This window comes from Haliaeetus leucocephalus, unplaced genomic scaffold, assembly GCF_000737465.1.
Source record: "Haliaeetus leucocephalus isolate CR32 unplaced genomic scaffold, Haliaeetus_leucocephalus-4.0 Scaffold218, whole genome shotgun sequence".
NCBI lineage: Eukaryota > Metazoa > Chordata > Aves > Accipitriformes > Accipitridae > Haliaeetus > Haliaeetus leucocephalus.
The window spans coordinates 656,840-676,536 of record NW_010972654.1 but is presented as its reverse complement, the minus strand read 5'-3'; the positions used below and the strand labels follow the sequence as shown (position 1 = coordinate 676,536).

Genomic DNA, 19,697 nt, shown 5'->3' with positions numbered 1-19,697 from the left:
CATCCGAGCTCAGGGTCCAGTTTGGGGTTCCCCAGTACAACACACTGACAGGCAGGAATGAGTCTAGCGGAGGGCACTGAGATGGTTGGGGCTGGAGCAAGGGACACGAGGAGGGTCTGCGAGCTGGCTTCTTCAGCTGGGAGAAAGGACAAAGGGGGATCCCATTGGTGTCTGCAGCTTCACAAGGGAGTGCAGAGGAGATGGAGCCAGGCTGTTGTGATGTCTAGGGATGGGATGAGAGGCAACAAACAGGGACAGGGTGGAGCAAGGAAAATTCTGGTTGAACGTAAGGAGTGTTCTTGCCCACAGGAGTGGTGCAGCCCTGGAACGGGACCCGGAGAGGGGGTGAGATCTCTGTCCTTGAAAATACTCAAAACTTGACCAGACAAGATCCCAAGCCTCCTGATCTAACTTGGAGCAGGAGGTTGGATTAGGGTCCTCCAGAGGTCCTTTCCAGCATAAATTTTTCTGTTTCTGCGATGTGAGTTTGGGTGGTTTGTGATGAGCTCCTTACATCCTAAGCCTGGAGCCGCACTGGCACTTCGTCCTTGGCTGTTTATGTTCTGACTGATGCTCAGAGGAAGCAGTGTTGCTGGGAAATCCCTTCCCTGTTCTGCTTGTTCTTGCAGGTTGGGTAGTTGCAACCTCTGCCCTGGTTGTGTCTTTCCGTGTCTCAGTGGCATTGAGCTCCAGTGGAAAAGAGGGACAGAGAGTCTTGAAATAACTCTGGAAGATGGCTGGGATATCATAGAATCATAGAACCGGTTGGGTTGGAAGGGACCTTAAAGATCATCTAGTTCCAACCCCCTGGCCATGGGCAGGGACCCCTTCCACTAGACCAGGTTGCTCAAAGCCCCATCCAACCTGGCCTTGAACACTGCCAGGGATGGGGCAGCCACAAATTCTCTGGGCAACCTGGTCCAGTGCCTCACCACCCTCACGGTGAAGAACTTCTTCCTCTAATCTTTCAGTTTAAAGCCATTACCCCTTGTCCTATCACTACATGCCCTCATAAAAAGTCCCTCTCTGGCCTTCTCGTAGGCCCCTTTAAGTACTGAAAGGCTGCAATAAGGTCTCCTCACAGCGTTCTCTTCTCCAGGCTGAAGAACCCCAACTCTCTCAGCCTGTCTCCATAGGAGAGGTGCTCCAGCCCTTGGATCATCTTCATGTCCCTCCTCTGCACCCACTCCAGCAGGACCATGTCCTTTCTGTGCTGGGGACCCCAGAGCTGGACGCAGTGCTCCAGGGGGGTCTCACCAGAGCGGAGCAGAGGGGCAGAATCCCCTCCCTGGACCTGCTGGCCACGCTGCTCTGGATGCAGCCCGGGATACACTTGGCTTTCTGGGCTGGAAACGCACATTGCTGGGTCATGTTGAGCTTCTCATCAACCAACACCCCCGAGTCCTTCTCCTCAGGGCTGCTCTCAATCCAGTCATTGTCCAGCCTGTATCTGTGCTTGGGATCACCCCAACCCATGTGCAGGACCTCGCACTTGGCCTTGTTGAACTCCACGAGGTTCGCACAGTCCCACCTCTCAAGGCTGCCGAGGTCCCTCTGGATGGCATCCCTTCCCTCCAGCGTGTCGACCGCACCACACAGCTCGGTGTCGTCGGCAAACTTGCTGAGGGTGCGCTCGATCCCACTGTCCCTGTCGCCAACAAAGATGTTAAACAGCGCCGATCCCAATATCAGCCCCTGAGGAACACCACTCGTCACTGCTTTTCTCATATGGAAGCTGCAGAGGGAGAATAATTTTGGGCCCAGTGAGTGAGAATGCAATTCTTGTGCAAGCTAAGCAGCTGCCAGAGAGCTTCTCAGGCAACCTGTCCTCAGAAGAGAGGTGATTGACTTTCTCTCTTTGCAGTCCCAAGTGAATGTAAGAGCATGCTGCTTAATGAGCGCTTTCCTTCCTTCCTTCCTTCCCTCTGCAATGTGGCGTCCCAGAGGATTTAAGGGTGAGAGGTTGTACTGCACAGCGCTGTCCAGGTTGGGGCATGGAGTGCTTTGTGGTGATCTTGGACCTGGCAGCTGACTAGATGTTAGTGGCAGCTTCAGATTTCATTGCCCAGCACAAGGTCTCTGATGTAGCGAACACAAAAATGCAAAGATTCACATGATAGTGTCTTACTAAGCTATTTTTTTTTTTTTGTCTTTCAGGCCAAAGGGTCTCCCAGGAAGAGCAAAATCTTGGAAGATGATTCGTCATTGAAGGAAAATGAGAGTCTGCTTGCTCAGAATGAATATGAAGAAGACAGCTCAGATGAAGAGGTAGGACCCATTGCAATGTTGTTTGTTTGTGTTTTTTAATATGTGGATATGAGATAGAGGTGATGGATGGATTTCCCTCTCCATGTTGGCTTCTGTGTGATCTCGAAGGGAGGGGATACGCTCAAGCAACGTTGTCCCTGAAGGGGAATTGCCCGGACTGCTCTTTGCCGCTAATGCAGAGCAGGCCAGAGGCACCAAGTCAGGGCTCTTAAGCAGACTCTTGGTGAAGGTACGTTACTTGAGTGCGTCGCTTGGAGCACCTGGGGCAGCTGAAAGGAACGTCACATCCACCTTGGAAAGGACAGCGCTTCCCGTATGGGAAGAGCCTCCCTTCCACTCTTCCTAGAAGTCGTACAACAAGCGCTGTCTTTGCCCAGCCAGAGCTGGAGCTTTCAGCCCAGGGTCAAGAGAGGGTTTCTTCAGCTCTTTAAAAGGTGACTGAGCCTCGCCTTTGGCTCATGGGGTTACGTTCGCTGTTCAGGGATCTGCCCTGCTCTCAGAGGGGACCTCTCTGAGTTATGCTCATTGGAAAAGTTTGGAAACCGCTTGCGTGGAAGATAGCAGGATCTCAGCAGTAAAATGCCCCTAGGGTTTGGTTGTTCCAGACAAACTTTGTTGCCTTTCTTAATCATCTGCTAAATCAATTAATGCAATTGGCGTCAATCAGCTGTTTCAGTAGAGCACTGGGGTTGGGATGGAGGGATTGCCAAGGGCTGTGGGGGCGTTTGGATCTGGCCCTTATTGCTGGGATTTAGGTTCACCTGAAAGGGTACTGGGTAGCCTCATACATGACTTGGACAAATGCTTGGAGAAGCCTCCTGGGCGCTGGTTAGGTGGAATATTTCAGGCTGTCTCCTCCTTAACCACTGAGAAATAACAGAGCACAGAAAATCCTGCATGACCAGGCAGGTGAAGAGCCAGCTGGTGCCTGCCACACGCCGCAAGTGCACTGAACGAGGAGCTCTGACAGCTCGCTCGCGTGGGGTGCCTGGCCGCTGTGGAATGGCTGTGGGTACCAGGGGGGAATGTCGGGAGTAACGACAGCGTACCACCCGGGGCTTGGGACGGGAGTTTGCTGAGCAGGGACATCATGAGCGGGACTCCGGGCTGCGCACCCAGCTTCAGGAGAGATCTTTGGCATCACTGACGGTTCAAAGGGTCTAGGCTTGCATTTCCTGGTGCTTTGAGGGATGCGTCTGTTCCCGTTTCAGTCCCAGCAGAGGGGAAGGGGGAGGATTGGGTGCCTGCCGGCCTTTCTGGTCCAGCGAGGGCCCGAAAGGTTAGACGTTAGAGGCCCACCTGGGCTAGCGCTGGAGCTGCCAGCAGTCCCTGCCCCGGGGTCTGGAATAGAGATTTAGAGAGAGGGGAAATATATGACTATAGAAAACATACACTTGTGTAATGTCTCCAGCATAACCCAGGAAAAAAACCCTTTCATGCAGGAATTCAAGGTCGCTCTCTCCCCAGCTGGTCCTGCTTCAGGGCCCCGGTGGGGGGAGCGCTGATTCAGAACCTGTTGACATCAGAGCAGCTTCCAGTGGCTTTGTTCCTTGTTCCCCGTTCCCAGCCCCCTGCCCTCCCTCTGTAATTGCATTTATCTCTCTTCCATAAGAACCCTGATGCTTCTGCTTCCTGCGGCTGGGATGCGCACACTGGGTGCTTTGTGCTCGCCTCCATGAGGAGCATCGCCCAGCGCTTGTCTGTTGCTTTGTGGCTGGGAGGGGAGGGCAGCATCCCCCCCCGTTCAGGCAGGGGCAGCTCAGACGAGAACAGGGCCAGGAAAACCCTTTCTTGCTGCACATAGGATCTGTATTTTTTTATTTTTTATTGTCTGTTGAGACCTAGCCTGCATCGCAGCCTCGTCCCAGTTAGCGTGTAGCCTCGTCCTAATTAAAGTCTTCATGAAATGCTATGCTGTGCTGGTTTTGGCTGGGATAGAGCTGATTTTCTTCGTAGTAGCTAGTACGGGGCTATGGTTTGGATTCGTGCTGAAAACAGTGTTGATAACACAGTGATGTTTTAGTTATTGCTGAGCAGCGCTTACACAGAGCCAAGGCCTTCTCCCGCAGCCTGAGGTTTTGGTCAGCCTGGCTGGGCTGGGAACCGTGGCAGCCGGTTTCGGTGCTGGGTGTTGCTTCGTTACCCCCGTCACTCGTCCCTTGTCCGGAGGCGACTGGTCCGTGGGCTGGCTGTGTGTTGGGGGGTGGCTAGGTGCAGAACTGGGCTTCGGAGGGTGCACAGCGTGCTGCCTGCGTCCTCCCACCCCTGCTGGCCATGCCACCAGCCTCACACGGCCGTGTTGCTTCACCGCCCTCTAAGTCAGCCGCCAAATGGCACTGTTTTGCAGTGGGACCGTGAGCTTGGGGTGGAACACCTCCGGGGTTTGCGATCCCTGATAGTGGAGGGTCCAGATCCACCCTTCTGCCAGAGGCAATGGGATTCCTCTGGATGTCCCAACCCAGGGGTTAGCTGCGTGGCATGGCCCAAACTGGCATCTCGAGAGCAGAGCGGGGAGAGCCGTGAAAGCTGGAGCTGGCTTGGCTGGAGTAGTCCCCTTTCTTGCCGGATTTGGGGTCCCAGCCTTTGTCCGTGAGTCGGGGCAGGCAGCCGGGGCGGTGGGGCTCTGCCGGAGCACGGCGCAGAGCTGCAGGAGCAGATTGTCCCTGGGCTCTGGTCACTGCTGGGAGCTCTGGGGGAACGGGCAAGAAATTTGGCAGCCTCTGGGTAGAGATTAAGCCTTGTGCTCCCAGACTATACCTATCTCCGTGATAATTATCTCTGACCTGATTGTTATCTTTAATGATAGCAGCTCTAAATGTTATTGATAGGCGATAACCCCCCTGTGCTTGTTCATGCTGTGGCGTTCAGCAGCAGCATTGAGCTCCAGCAGTCAGGCGCTGCTGTGGGAAGACGTCCCAGTCCCCTTCGGCCCCTTCCCCTGCCATTCTCCCCACCGGTCACGCTGGTGGGTGCTGCTCAGCGCAGACCCCAGCCGGGAGCACCCTGGGTGCAGCGCTCAGGGTGCTCCCCCAATTCCCCTTTGCCTGGCTTCGTCTACAAACCCCTAACGGGGCGCCTGCGACCCTACAGCCTGCCCTATGGCTCCGTTCCCAGTGGCGCCCGCAGGTTTGCTCCCTAAACCAGCGGCAGTTTGGGAAAATACCCGGTGCCACCGCTGGCACGGCTGATGCCCCGGAGCATGCCGCCGCTGTGCCGGCTGTCACTCACCCGCCGGCGGCTGGCTCTGAGCTTGCGCGTTCTCCCCTCCGCCTGTGCGTGGGCTTCGGAGCTCTTTAATAAAGAATAATAGCTCAGACCTGCTATGCCCCTGTGTTTAGCACAGACTAAATTTCTTCTAGCTGTGCTCCTGCTCACTTGGCAGCTGCCGGTGCTCAGCCTGGCCAGGCGCCCAGGCCGGTCTCTGCCGTGTGCTCTGAGCAGAGACACAACAAAATAAATCGGTTTCCTGGCCGGGGCGGGTAGGATAGCCCGTGTCGCACGCAGGACCCTTTCCCGGTGCCCGGCGGGCAGGGTCCCCGCGCCGGGCGGCACGAGAGCCGCGGTGCGGGCGGGCTGGCCGCCGTCGCAGTGCCGCCGGGGAGCAGGTCCCCCCCACGCCAGGCCCCCGCGGCGATCCCTTCGGAGCTCACCGCCGAGCGTCCCTTCCTCTCGGCCGCTCGGAGATGAATGGCCGTGAGCTGCAGAGGCTGTCAGGGCCTCGCTGGGAGGAAGCAGTTTGGGGCTTTTGTTTGGTTCTGTTTCCTCCCGCAATGACTATTCCATATGTCAGTGGATAATGAATGAAGGCGCGTTGAGTGCTCCTCGGTGAGCCGGCGGCTGTTCCAAGCCCACTTCCCTCCTCCGCAGCGCAGCTGACCCGGGCGGGGGGGTGCAGCGGCTGGCCGGGCTGAGGGAGCTCTTCTTTCAGTAGCTGATTAGCCAAGAGAGAGGAAAAAAAAAAAAAAAAAAAAATCCTGCGAAATGTGCTGCTGGCAGACAGCTCCTTCAACTCATCGCTCCGTGTGTGTGTGTGCGTGTGCGTGCGCTTCCCGACCTGCCTGGCTCCAGCAGATGCTCCAGGCTTCCCACTCGCCGGCTGCATTAACCGCTTAGCAAATCTCCCCCGCGAGCGTGTCTGGCCGGGCAGCCGCGCGTGCTCGGCCCCGTCTGACGGCCGCGAAGGTGCGAAAGGAAGGGCCGCGAGGAGACTGGGATTCGGGCTCGGAGCGGGAAGCACGGTGGCAGTGCCGCCAGGATGGAGCTGAGCACGTCGGAGCCGGGAGAGGAGGGACCCGAGGGGTGCTTTGCCACCAGCCTGGTGGGCTTGGCCTCTCTCTCCGGTGATGCGGGAGGAAGGTTGGGGCTCCTTTGCTCCGCTCTCTGCCCTCACAGCTCTGCAAAAGCTCACGGGTGCCCCGGGGCAGAGCCTGGAGGGGCTCCAACCCCAGCCTGGTGCTCCCAGACTCTGCCCCCCACCATAACCACCACTGCACCCTGAGCCGGGGAGCCCCCGGCCCCAGCTTGCCCAGGCGAAGCACATGAGAGCAGGTTCGCGAATCATCCTGGCTGCTCAGCAGGCAGGTGTTTCTGCTGCTAAATTCAATACTTTTTCTTTTCCTGCCCTTTTCTGTTGAGGGGGAGGCACATCCTAGTGTTGCTGTGTCCTTTCCAAAATGCGCCTGTTCCATCTCGGGGAACACTGATGGGCCATGGTTGTTTCATACGCTGATAAGGGAGTAGGGCATGGAGATTTAGAGAGAGCTTCAAATCCAGTGAAGAGATCGCCCTAACCCGCATTTACCTGTGCTAAAGGATCTGGCTGTAGGGGTAGCACGGGCTCCTCCGTGCCTTCCTGGGCTCCCAAGGAATCAGTCGCTGACAGAAACAAAGTTCTTGGAAAGTACGCGGTGGAAGTGTCTGCTGCTGTGCTCGGCATCGGGAAGAAGTTGGAAATGGGATGCAAGAAGGAAAGCACTGAAAGCTTCGTTACAGCCCGTCAGTGAGGTCCTCCAGCTGCAGTGCCATGCCCCATTTCCATTATTCCGTTTTGAAAAGAGGTAGGGAGAGAAAAAGGAGCTCCAGAGATGGATAGTGGGGATAATTGGTGGCCTGGGGGGAATCTACAGATGAAGAGATGTGAAAAGACAAGATTTGTGTAGTTTGGAGGCGAAGCGGAGTCTGAGAGGACACAATAACAGGATGTAGAAGGTAGCACGGGGGGATATTTGACAAGATGAAACGGCATCGGATTTAAAACTGAAATGGCAGGAGAGGGACACGCACACCATGCGGACAGATTATCTTACACACCGCTGGCCTGTGGATTTCATGGCCACGAGGTGCCGGTGGTGCCAAAGGCTTCGCAAACATTAAGGTTTGCAGATACTAATGTGAATAACAAGAACATCTGGAGCTACAGCGTTTTAAAATAAAATCGACGCTCTCGGGACCTTGTGGATCAAAGCCTGGTCCCTAAGCCATGCGCCCTGGCAAGGGTCTCTGCCTGCTGCCCGGGGGCAGCTGGTGCTGCTGGGCGGTGGGAGCCTCTGGAGCAGGCTTAGGCGATGGGATGAAAACAGCAAAAGGCAAAAGACGGGGTTGTCTGGGAGCCATATCACCTTCCTGCTCGGAGGAGGGGAGGGAGGTCTCCGCAGTGCTGTTGGCAGCGATCTTCTCTCCAGCCAGACCCGACCAGTCTTTGGTCAGGTGCCACCACCGAAGGTGGTCTTCCCCGCTGACCGGGGCGTTTGGAGTTCTTGTGGATTTCCCAATAAAAGGCATCGTACAGGCTAGTGTAGAAACCTCAGCTGCTGCGCTTTCTGCTTTAAGTGCCAGCTGGACGGAGACGGAGAGGCCCCAGCCTTGCTTCATGCCCCTGCCTGCCATCTTTCCCTGCTCCTCACTAAAGAGGTGGGAGGTTTTGGGACCGACCCCGTGCCTGCGTTTTGGTGCTCGGTGGCCGTCCTCGGGGCCCGTGCGGGACGGCAGGGCTCACCCGGGAGGGGAAACGTCCACAGCAGCGAGCGGCTCGGGCACTCGCTGGGGTTTCTAGCGTTTGCAGCCAAAATAGAAAGTTTCCGTGCGCTGCGTGTGATGGAGGGTGGGGGAACCAAGGCTGGAGCTGCCGGACTGCCGGCGCAGAGGCAAGCCCGTTCCCCGTGCTGCTGCCGGCGACGGGTCGGCCCTCGCCGTCCATCTCCCGGCTTCATCCTGGCCTCGCCGGGCTGGCGCGTGTGGATGGAAAGTGGGCTGGCTCCACGCAGCCCCTTGGCGTGGGACCGTCCCCAGCAGGCTGGCCTGGCGAGGGTTTCTCTCCAGGTCGGGATTAGGAAGACCTCAAGGTCCAGGCGAGGCTGGTGGAGAGCAGAGGGGAAAGCCACCAATTAACGGGTGCTGATACAACCGTAAAAAAAAAGAGCTAAATTACTCTGTCTTTTGGCTGCCCCAAACTTGATATTTAAAGCATTTGTAAAGCAGCTCAGTTGGGGCAGGAAAGGCTTTTTCCTTCTGGAAGGAATGACATCACCGAATATAGTTAAACGATCAGGTCCCTGACCCAAAGAGAGCGAGAAACCCACAACAACTTTCGCCTGATGAGTGGAAACTTTTCTTTCTTTCTTTCTTTCTTTCTTTCTTTTTTTTTTTTTCCATTTGCTTTCCCCCTCTGCGTGCTGGGTCTGCCCACTCTGCTGCGGCTCAGCTTACGGCCCGTCCTTTCCAAAGCGAGCTGACGTCTCTCCGAGCAGGCTCCTGTGATCGGGGCAACCTGGGAGCTGAGGGGGGGCTCGTCTGCCTCTACCCCACGCTTCGCCCTGGTCCAGGATCCTGCTGGGAACTGAAAGGTTGTGCTCGCGGCACAGCACGGCAGAGCGTCGCGCCGAGGCTGCCGCCGCGGCGTGAACTCACCGCTGCCGACAGCGCCTGCTCGGTGGGGTCGAAGTTGCCTTTTGGCGGTGCTGTCTGCATCCCGTTTTCCCTCCCGAGGCCCGGCCGCAGCATCACGTTCCCTTCGCATGGGGCTGCCAACTGCTCCGTTGGCAGTGCGGGCTCCCTGCCAGGTACCCACAGCTTCCTCGAGCAGGCAGCAGAGGCAGGAATCGGCCTGCCTGCAAATCCAGGACGGATAAGGCTGAGTATTTCCCTGGCCCCAGATTAGGCAGAGGAGTCTTGCACCACCTCTCCTGCTCTGGACAGCATTGTCTCGGGGGAACTCGCACCACGGACCCCCCAAACTCGGCATGACCCGGACCGTTCGTGCTGTGCTCTGGCTGCCCGCAGCGCCTTCCACCAGCCTTGGCATCCAGAGAGGCAGCGAAAGGCGCGCCAGCGCTCCTGGCTCTCTGTTCCCGCAAGGATGGCAAGTGCAGCCTGCTCTCCCCTCCCTGCCTTCACTGAGTGACTCTGATCCCTCCACTGACTCGGCTGGCAGAGCCTTCCCTCCGGCAAGCCAGGGATCCTGGTTCTAGTTCAACCAACAACTTGTCTCCTTCTGGAGGAGCGGCCCGTCTGCGTGCCTCGGAAGCGTGGCCCTCGGCCAGAAGCGTGGGCATTTGCCTCCGGGCAGGGACCTGCGCGGCAGCCCCGGCGCTGGGGTCACTGCTCCGCTGCCCTGAGCTCGGGAGCTGGCCTCGGCCTCCCTCCTCTTCAGGCGGAGGGGTCCGGGGACATGTGCATCTCCAGACCTGAATCGCTGGCCGCTGTTCCAATGTCCCACTTCATTAGGCTCGGCTCCGCTCTGGGTACTAGAGAACGTGCAGAGGAAGCAGGAGGCTGCTTGGCCAGTTCAGGGGACCGGGGTGGGTTGGTTTGTTAGTCCAGGGCTAACGCTCCAGCCCAAAGATTATTTTCCTCAAGCCATAACGCGCCGAGCAGATACTTGCTGCCCGTTTAAATGGGAGGTGCTGATATTTGCTAACAGAGACGCACGCATCTCCGGCAGGGAAGGCTTTGCAAATCTATTTTCCGCTCCTGGCGACGGTGTCCAGTGCTTCTTGCCCCAGTGCCCACATTTGACCCCGCATCTCCTGCTCGTCCGGTCCTCGCTACCGTGGTGCCTGTTGGCTGAGCATGGTTTTGCCTGCGCTGTCCGGTGCCTGGCGCGGAGGCAGGCTGCCCTTTGTTGGAGAGCTTGCGGTGTAAACCGGAGAGCTCGTGGTCTAAACCGGCACCCCTCCGTGCAGCGCCTGCGGGGATAGGGCTTGTGCATTGATCTCACCCGGAATTTTGTTTGGCTTTTACAGCCCCCAGCTGTGTCGGTGGTGTCAGGGAGCTATTTGGGAAGATTCCTGGGTTTGCTGTGGTGACCGTTGATTCCTAAGGTAGCGCTCAGAAATGTGGGTTTAAGTGCGTATACATATATATGGAAGGCTCTTTGCAAACCAATATTTCACTGCCAGACTTGGGGCTGACGGCTGGCTCCCGAGGGAGCTTCGGAGTGGCCTGTGCCCGCGAGGATTCCTCTGAGCACACGTCAGCTGGGTGTATCTGAAAACTTAGATCTGAGGCCAGAAAGGAGATACTTTGGAGTTGGCAAGAAAGGAGAAGTATCCAGACAGTCCGGGCTGTTGGGAAGAGGTGCATGACTCAAGTGAAAAACAGCCCGAGCACCCTTATTTTCCTCAGATGTGTACTGTCGAGCGTGGACGGGCAACCTGGGGGCAAGCAGGGCATGGGAACAATTATTTGGACTTTGGACTTGCCTTCGGAGAGCTGTGCTCTCAGAAGGCTTTTAACATATTAAAAAAAAAAAAAAAAAAGCCTGTTGAACTCCCAAGCCATAAACAAGCTTGACAAAATAGCTAATAATTCAGTGCCAGCCAAAAACTGCCAAAACGAACCAAAAAACAAGTGCTGATCGACCTCGCTACCCTGGTGATGATTTCTTCCTTGACGCTGCCTAAAGGCGATACAGGGGCACTGGTAGCAACAGCCAAGTTGAAAATTTGGCCTGGTTGGTTTTGGTGGGGTTCTTCAGCCGTGAAGCACACAATGGTGATGCCGGAGGAGGGGAAGGGATGTGGAAGTCATCCAGCCCGCTGTGGGACAATCCTTGGGATTTGCAGCTACAGCAGACCTGCGTGCAGCAAGCACACAGCGTTGCTTTTAAGTCGTGGCAAAGGGAACTCTGTGGATGCCTGGTGAATTAAAATCCTCATTCAAAGCCAGCCAGGTCAGTTTATAAATTCCTAACTGTCTCCTGGGGGAAAGGCAGGAGACCTGCACTCAGCAGGCAGAGCATTTAGAGCAGAGCTCGCAGGTGAGGAGGACGGGTCACCTCGGGGTTGAGACGCTGCCCTGGGAGCTGGAGCGGTGAATTCGGCCGATGGTGTTGGTCTGCCCTGGGCTTCCTGGGGAAAGGGCGAGGTGGGAAAAGGGCTTTCCCGTGCAAAGCCTGCACCTCCTTTCCCCATCACGGAAAGGGTGCTAATGCTTCCCCGGCCTCTTGCCTCTTCTCAGGCTGTCTTTGGGGCCAGATGTTTCTCACCTGTGGTCGCTGGGTGCTGTCTTAATCCCAGTAACGGGTGATCCAGAATCAGGGAAGCTTTAGCTCGGCCGCTTTGCCGTGTCCTTGGGGCAAAGAGTGCCAGCTCTGCCCGGCACAGGCTGCTGTGTGCCCGGCGCTGGGCAGGGATGCTCTGTCGCTGCTCCGTCACCTGTGGGCTGGGGGCAATGCAGCTGCTCTTAAGTCCTGGGCTTGCAGACCTGAGTCCAGTCCTTCCTTCCTCTCGCTCACGGTGCTCTCACAGGCTGGCCTCGCTGGTTTTTTAATTTTTTTTTTCATCTATCCCTATCCAGTAGCACAACTTGTCCAAAAAAACACCGCTCAACTTAACTTCAATTCCTGGAAAAACTCTGGAACAAAATAATCAAGCCCTTTGCAAACCTCTGGAAGATAGCGAGCGGACTTGTAACTGCCAACATAGACAAGTCTGTCAAAACAATCTCACTTCCTTCTGCAACAGAGGAGCGACGTCTGAGCGGGGCAGGGCGGTAGGTGTCGGTGGCAGGAGCCTCGGGAGCCTGCTGGCATTGCCTCCTGTCTCTTTCTGTGCTTTCGTGGGAGAGTCCAGGCGACACTTTGGCACGTGGGTGCCCAGCTGGCAGTGACTGTTCGTGGGGCATCGGCATCCAGGATTCGTGGGGAGGCCGGCGGGGTGCATTCGCTGGTCCCGCTGAGGTCTGCGCTTGTCTGTCACCTGCATCGTGACTTTTATGAATGACCTGCATGGTGGAGCGGCTGGTGTGCTTGTTAAAAGACACATTGGTAAATGGGTAAGGAGTATGGTGGAGGACAGCAACTACCCAGCTGTACCACTGGGGAGATGATGTCCTGCGAAGGAGAAGGCAGGCTGATCACGAGTGACAGCATCGCGCTGTTGTGAAAAAAGTGAATGCTGAGCAAAGCCACCGGAGCAGGCTTCTGCTGCGGCACCCGCGCAGCATCTGCTCTGCTCAGCGTGGACGTGGTCTTGGCTGGAAAGGGAGTCCTGCTTCCGTGCTGCTCCTCAGGAGAACGGGGCCCTAATCGGAGAGCACGAAAGCAAGCACTGAGAAGTTCTCCCTTGGGTTGCGATCGGAGGTTTAGCCTCAAGAAGAGATGTCTGAGAGCCAATGTCCGGTGTTCTGCTCCCCAGTACAAGAGAGACATGGACTGACTGGAGCGATTCCAGCACAGGGCCACCAAGATGCTGAAGGGACTGGAGCATCTTCCATACGAGGAGAGGCTGAGAGGGCTGGGACTGCTTAGCCAGGAGATAAGGATGTCCTCCTCCATGTGTGTAAATCCCTGATGTGAGGGAGTGAAGTCAAGGGAGCCTGGCTCTTCCAGGAGTCCCCATGGCCGGGGCAGGGGGGAAAGGGCATAAATTAAAACCTGTGGAATTCCATCAGAACATCAGGAGACACTTGTTGACTGTGAGGATGAGCGAGCACTGGCACAGGTTGCCCACAGAGGTGGTGGAGTCTCCATCTCTGGGTGTATTCAGAAGTCATCTAGACACAGTTCTGGGCAACCAGCTCCTGGTGACCCTGCTTGAGCAGGGGGTTGAACTGGGGATCACGCACAGTGTGCCGGGGCTCAGCATCCCTCCGGACAGTCACCGGGGACGAGGGAAGGGACCCCTCCCTAGAGAAGGGGCTCTGCCTGCTTTTGGGAGAGCGCGTGGGCTGTCAGCACCACTCTGCAGAGGCAGGAGCTGTCCTGAGAGCAAAATCCGTGGCTCTGCATCCCTTGGGGACGGTTCTTCCCCAGTCAGAAACACAGAGCCCGTCCAGGAGGGGGGGCAAAAGGTTGGACCCTCGAGTGGTCCCTGAGCTGAGCCGGCTGCGCTCCGGCCCCTGCAGTAGCCGCGCCGCCGGGGCCCCCGGCGCGGTCGGAAGCGTCGGCCTGTGCCTGCGCTCGCCTCCGGGTCTCGGCTGTAACTCTAGAGCGTGTGGAGCCGCTGCCGAGCGCCTGTTTGTGTGTCCGGGAACCACGCGTCGCTTTGCTCTGCAGCCAAACGCCGTTAATGGCTTCTGCCGGCTACCGAACCGACAGCTGCCAGAGGACTTGGCCTCGGCCCCCCGCTCCCAGAGCGTGTCCCCGCTTCCCTCTGCATCCCACCCCAGCTGCAAGGCTCGCTCGCAGCCTGTGCTCTGGCAGCGGGGCTCTTTCTCATGTTTCCTAAGCTCCGGAGCGATCCCTCTTTGTTTAGGAAAGAGCCTCTCCCGATGGCCACCGTGTCTTGAAAATCGCTCATGGCCGAGGCGAGCCGGCGAGCCGGCCGCTGCCCTTCGCCCGGGCTGGGGGTCCTGGCTCTCTGCATCCCGCCTGCCGGCTCTTGGGGAGCAAACTGACCCCGAACCCCCTTTTCCTTCGCCTGCCCCTGCACGAGTTCGTCCCATCTCTTTCCTCTCCCAGCGTCAGGTTTTCCTACCACATCGGGTTTTCCCATTACGCGTTACTGAGGCGTGGTGGATGTGGGTGACAATCAGACACTTTATTTCAAAGGGGCGCGAGCCCATCTGCCTCCAGGAGGAGAGCGTCCTGCCCCTCCGAGGGGCTGCCCCGAGGGTCCGACCCCTTTCCGGAGCCGGGCTCGGATGGCGGGAGGGGGAGGAGATGCGCCGAGACCTGGCTTTGGAGGAATGTCTCTTTATGGGACTTGGGAGTCATTAAAACCTGTCTTGCTTGTTGCTTAATGGCTGAGGCTTGCGGACGGCAGCCCCGGCGCGGCGGAGGGAGGCAGGGGTGGGTGGTGGGCTTCCAGTGTGCTTTGGGGAACAGCGACCCGCACCGCTCTGCGATGCAGGAGCTGTGGCATCGCAGCCCCTGCCTGGAGCTTTCTGTTTCCCCGAGGTTCTCCCGGGCTTGGGCTTTGCCCTCAGAGAAAGAGAGGTCCTGTGCAGTTCAAACCACACAAGTCCCATCAGCTGGAAACAACTCTCTGGGCTGTAGTGAAGCGGGTGCGAATGACGTGACCTGGGTCTGTGCGCTGCGGTGGGGAAGGCTGGGCCGTTGCCGTGAGGATGGAGGAGAAGTCCTGGCCCCTTCCAGGAGGCTGGCGTGGTGCGAGGAGGCTCCGGTGCCTCTGCTGCGGCTCAGGAGGCCGGCGGGGCTTGTGCCGAGAGCCAGCCGGGAACACCACGAGATCCTGGCTGCTGTGCTCGGGACACACACTATTTACTTCTTCATTTAAGGGAAATTGCAAAATGAAAGCCTCCCCTTCCGTGGTGGGAGCTTAGAGAGCCGAGCAGGGTCGTCAGCGCAGACCCTGTGTTTCCCTGGGCAGGGCGGTTGCTTTCTGAAGGTGGGGAGAGCAGCAGCATTGCACATCGCTTGTACTCTCTGAAGTGCAAATATTTTATCTGTAAGGACTGGAAGAAGGGTTCTGGGCTACGGTAACAGAGGCTGCACCTCATCTTGCCCTTTGCTAAGAGTCAGGTGGCCAGAGACTCCAGGAGAAGCTGCGCTGTAGAGCTGTGATGCTTTTTGTGTGCCCTTTTTTTCCACAGGTCACTCCAGGGATCTTTGTCATTTTACTGCTCTCAGTTCGCTCGGCTCCGTGCTGTGCCCTCGGGAATCGCAGCGCAGCGATGTGCAGAGCTGCTGGGCGCACGACCCTGGTGCTGTCCTGCTGGGAGCTGCTGCTCGCGCTGGGCACAACCGAGACAAACCCCTGCCGTCCGCAGCAACGCGATCCGGTTTGGGGGTGAGGGCAGAGCCCCCCGTGTGCCTGCGGGCTGGTGGGGGCTGCAGGACGGCGTGGCTGCAGGCAAGGACCAGGGCTGCAGTCTGGCCTACGGGGACCGTGACCAGCCTCCGAAGGGGGCTCGGATCAAACGTGCCTGGCGTTGGCCCCATCCCTCCTCGATGCTCTCCAGTGTGTGACTAAACCTGTGATACGGCCGGGACAGTACGGAGAAAACCATCCCGTGGGGCAGGAGGAAAATAGAGCTGGGGAGGCTTCTGAACAGGACAGCCCTGCGCTTGTCAGAGCTGTTCCTCCCGCTGTGCGATGCGGAGAGGGAAGCTGGCACGGCACGGGACGTGGAGCCTTCTCTGCTCGCTCCCGACTGCATCTCCCCACCTACAGAGCATCACCTCTAGAGATGCCGAGGAGCTGCCCGGGCCTTGCCCAGGGCTGGCGGCGATCGGTCAGTTGTATCACGCGTCCCTGATTTTGGCCGGGCTGCGGTACCTCCCTCTGCTTTCTCTCCGCCACCCGGCAGGAAATCTCTCTTTAATAGGCTATTCAGGGGAACGGGGCCGTGTTTTCCTAAGCAGGAGGAATGTTGACATGGAAGACTCTGCTCTTTCTTTCTGGCAGGTCCCTGGGAGCAGCGGTGCTGGATTGCGTGCTGCTCCTGCTGCGCTGGCTAATCCTTCCTTGGGCTGCGGAACGGGGCTTGGGCGAGGAGGGGGAGTTGGGGGGGGACGCAGGTGCGTATCTAACGTGTTGGAGGGGGCGGCCAGGCGAGAGGGGCTCTCTGCCACCTCTGCCAGACCCACTGCCCGTCGTTCTGCGGGGAGGGCTTGCGCAGGGTTTCCTTTCATCCGGGTTTAGCTCTGCTCCCAGATGCTTGGGAGAGAGGGTCCCGGGAGGGGTTTGCTGGGCATGATTAAAAACAGCTGGAGGACAGAGCCCGCCTGTGTCTGGCGTACTCCCTCCTCCAGGGGAAACTTGGCATAAGGGACAGCAGGGGCATCTCTGAGCTCACCGAGAGCAAGGAAAACCATCGCTCCGCGGTGCAACTCGTGCTCTTTGGAAGCGGGGGCTGCGCATCCCCAGGATGCCGCTCTCCGGCCGTCCCGGGCTCATGGCCCCGTCGCCCCATCCCTCTTCCATCCCATCCCCCTTGCCCTGCTTGGGAAGGCGCCGAGGCAGGGGGGCCTACGGTCTGCCTTTACATCTCATAATCTTTTAACGAGCTGGGCCTGCTCTGCACAGAAGCGAGATGTGGGCGGCTCCTTTATAAGGCAGCACTTAGCCGCGGGGAGGGGGAATCTGTTCGCAGGCCAGCGCGAGGTTTTGGCATCCCAGCGAAGGACGAGGCAGCACCTCCAGGGCTCCAGCGCTTCTTCGGGTCCGCAGCCCTCGGCATCTGGAAGCGGCAGAGGGTGCAGTGGGTGCCTCTCGCCCTCCCTTGGTGCTGGGCTTGTTTGTGGGGCGGCTTGTAAATCTGCTTAACCACAGGTTCCCCCGCAAAGCGACTACTTGCTGTGGTTTCTCTTCCCCCAGCTCTGCTGGTGGATCTCCGTGGCCTCCCTTGCCAGACAGCTGCTCCCCGCTTGGAGCTGAGCTGAGCCGAGCTGAGCTCCTCTTTGCCGCGCTGGCCGGTTGCCCACTGGGCCAGAGAAGACCACGGCTCCGGGCTGGCCGCTGAAGCGGGACCTTTCCAGACCTACCTGGTTCGCTCCTGAGCTCTGCCAGTAACGTGCCAGTAAACACCAGCCCAGGGCAGGGTGGGGAGTGGGGGGCTCTGGACCGTATTTGGCTGCGCAGCATCAGCCCTCGTGGCAGCAGCAGCAGCAGGTCCTCCCAGCCCTCGGTTCTTAACGGGGAGGGCAGAGTGCCCAGGAAGAGAGGGGGATGCCTGTGCCCCCCCCCCCAACCCCAGGAACAGCTCCCAAGGTGTCGAGAATGGAAAAGTCTGACCACGGTCAGAGCAAAGGGGACCTGCCAAAATTAACAGTTGATTCGGGTTTGCGGGAGCAGGAGCCAAAACGCAAGGAATCTTGGATTCGAAGAGGGAAACTTTTTCTGTGGGCAGTAAATCAGCACGGAAAGATTGGAGGTGGGGAGGGAGGGGGAGACCGGCCCCTGCACGCTGCAGCCGCTGGCAGCGGGCAGAGGTGCGAGCGTGGGCCGTGGCCGTGGCCGGTCCCAGGACGGTTCTGCTCCCCGTGGGGAGCTGCCCGAGCCAGTGGCTTGGCTGCAGCCACCATGGTGGGTTTTGCTGCTGTTCTTTGCGTGGCCTCCTGGGATGGCCGTGGAGGAGCAGCAGCGAGGTAGGTGGTGTGTTTGGGGACGAGGTGGGCTGATAAAATGCCGTTTGCCACGAACAGGCTCTTTTCTGCCTCCTCCAACAGAGTTTATCTTCTGGCATGTGCTGTTGGTGAGAAAGGTCGAGTTGGGAAGTCCCAGGACTTTCGCTGCTGGCTCATCCCAAAATACTTCCGACCTGCCGGCCGAGGAGAGCTTCCTGGAGGGGTGGCAGGAGCCTGGACCCAGATCTGCACTGACTGGGGCAATATTTCAGCTATCTTAGGGAGGTTTATAGTCCATTCTGTCGGATGTGTGGCAAATTTCAGCTGTGCTGCTGGGCCCATGTGGGTGCAGCAACTTGCAGGCTGCCATCCATTGTCATGTGAGCCCACGTTTACTCTGAAACCTAGTGGTTACCATCTAAATTGCTTGGGACACGAGCTTTCCATCCTTGTGGGAGGAGAAGGGTCTCTCTGGGGTGTCGTCCCCCATCACTGAACCCCAGAATGGCTGGGGGTGGCAGGGGCTGCTGGAGCGTGTCTGGTCCAACCCTCTGCTCGGGCAGGGTCAGCTGGAGCAGGCTGCCCAGGACTGTGTCCAGGCAGGTTCCGAATATCTCCGAGGATGGAGACTCCACCCCAGGCCAGAGCTTGACCACCCTCACGGTAAAAAAAGTGTCTTCTCGTGTCCGGGTTGAATTTCACGTGTGTTCCTTTGTGCCCACGGCCTCCTGCCTTGTCAGCGGGCACCACTGAGAAGATCCTGGCTCCCTCGTCTTTCCTCCCGCGCGTAGGCGTGATCCCCCCTGCCCCTTCCCAGCTCTGTGCAGGGGGAGGACGGGTCAGTCCTGCCTCTCCAGGTGCAGAGCAGGGTAAAAGGCATCGGCAGGAAGGCCACCGGCAGCTGGGTTTGCTAAAGAAAACACCCCTCCATAAATCAGGGAGAGCCGTGGCTGGGGGAGGGCACCGTGCAGCCTCTGCCTTCCCCCTTCCAGCCCACGAGCAGGGGAAGCCAGCGAGCGCTTTCCCCCTCATTAACCGCTCCGCGGTTCCCGCGTTCGGTGCAGGGAATCCCAGCCCACCTCCCTCCGTCACCCTCCGCGCTCCGGCTCCCTCTGCGCCCCGTCCCTGCCGGGGGCAGCAGACGGATGCTGCCGCAGGGCCGCGTCGGGGCAGGAGGCAGGAGGAGCCCAGGGCTGACGTCCCGTTGCCTTCCCCACCGGTCTGCACCCCCTTGCCCCTTCGGCTTCACCGTTGGCCACTGGTGAGGAAGATGAGGGCCAGGGTGCTCCCGTGCTCCTCGGCAGCACGAGTGCCAGCAGCACCCTTAGGCACGGGCACGAATCCAAGGTGGGGGGGGGCTGCAGAAGCTGCTGCCCCCCGCCAAGACCACCCTCAGCCTGCGCCCCTGCCCGCTGCCCAGCCAAGCTGCCGCTCGTCCCCTGCACCGCAGGAGGGCCGGGGTGAGGACACGGGGTGGTGGTCCATGGCTCTCTGCTCCTTGCTGGGAGCAGAGCCCCTGCCCTGCGGGGAAGGAGGGTCCCTGGCAGAGCTGCCTGCTGCTGCCCAGCTCCGGGGCTGGGGCCGTGGCAATGCCACGGCTGCCCTGCCTTTTGGGAGGAGGTGACCTGTGCTAGGAGGACCAAAAGACCCAGAGGTCCGTCCGTCTGTCCCATCAAGAAGGGCTGGAAGTCTCCAAGTCCTGCTTCTAGCCCTGTGCTCCGCTCTGGGCTTCCTGCCTGGGTAGGAGACCCCCCCCCCCAGATCCCCCAATTCCCATTGTAGCCGCAGGCTGACCTGCTGTCGCTGGCCCAGCGTGCCCTGCGCAGGCCAAGGGAGTCACGAATTTATTCTGAATCGTGCTGCCCTGTGCCCTGCCATGCAGTCCGGCTCAGTTTCTGGGCAGGAGCAAAGATCTCCGAGCTGAGCTGTGGCAGGGGGTCACGCTCCCGGGCACGCGTTC

The 19,697-nt window shown here is 58.7% G+C and overlaps 1 protein-coding gene across 2 annotated transcripts in view; it reads left to right on the top strand.

Moving 5' to 3' along the window:
- The window catches only part of BOP1 (block of proliferation 1), a 66,551-nt gene that overhangs the window by 13,523 nt on the left and 33,331 nt on the right, over positions 1 to 19,697 (top strand). Inside the window, exons 1-2 of one of the 2 annotated variants that reach the window (XM_010566805.1) lie at positions 1,782 to 1,840; positions 2,158 to 2,268. Coding sequence is in view for 1 of the 2 variants with exons in the window: in XM_010566804.1 (XP_010565106.1) it covers positions 2,158 to 2,268 (111 nt within the window). In the remaining variant the exon portion in view is untranslated. Of the gene's footprint in view, positions 1 to 1,781; positions 1,841 to 2,157; positions 2,269 to 19,697 lie in introns of those variants that run through there. The other variant, XM_010566804.1, reaches the window with a different exon arrangement.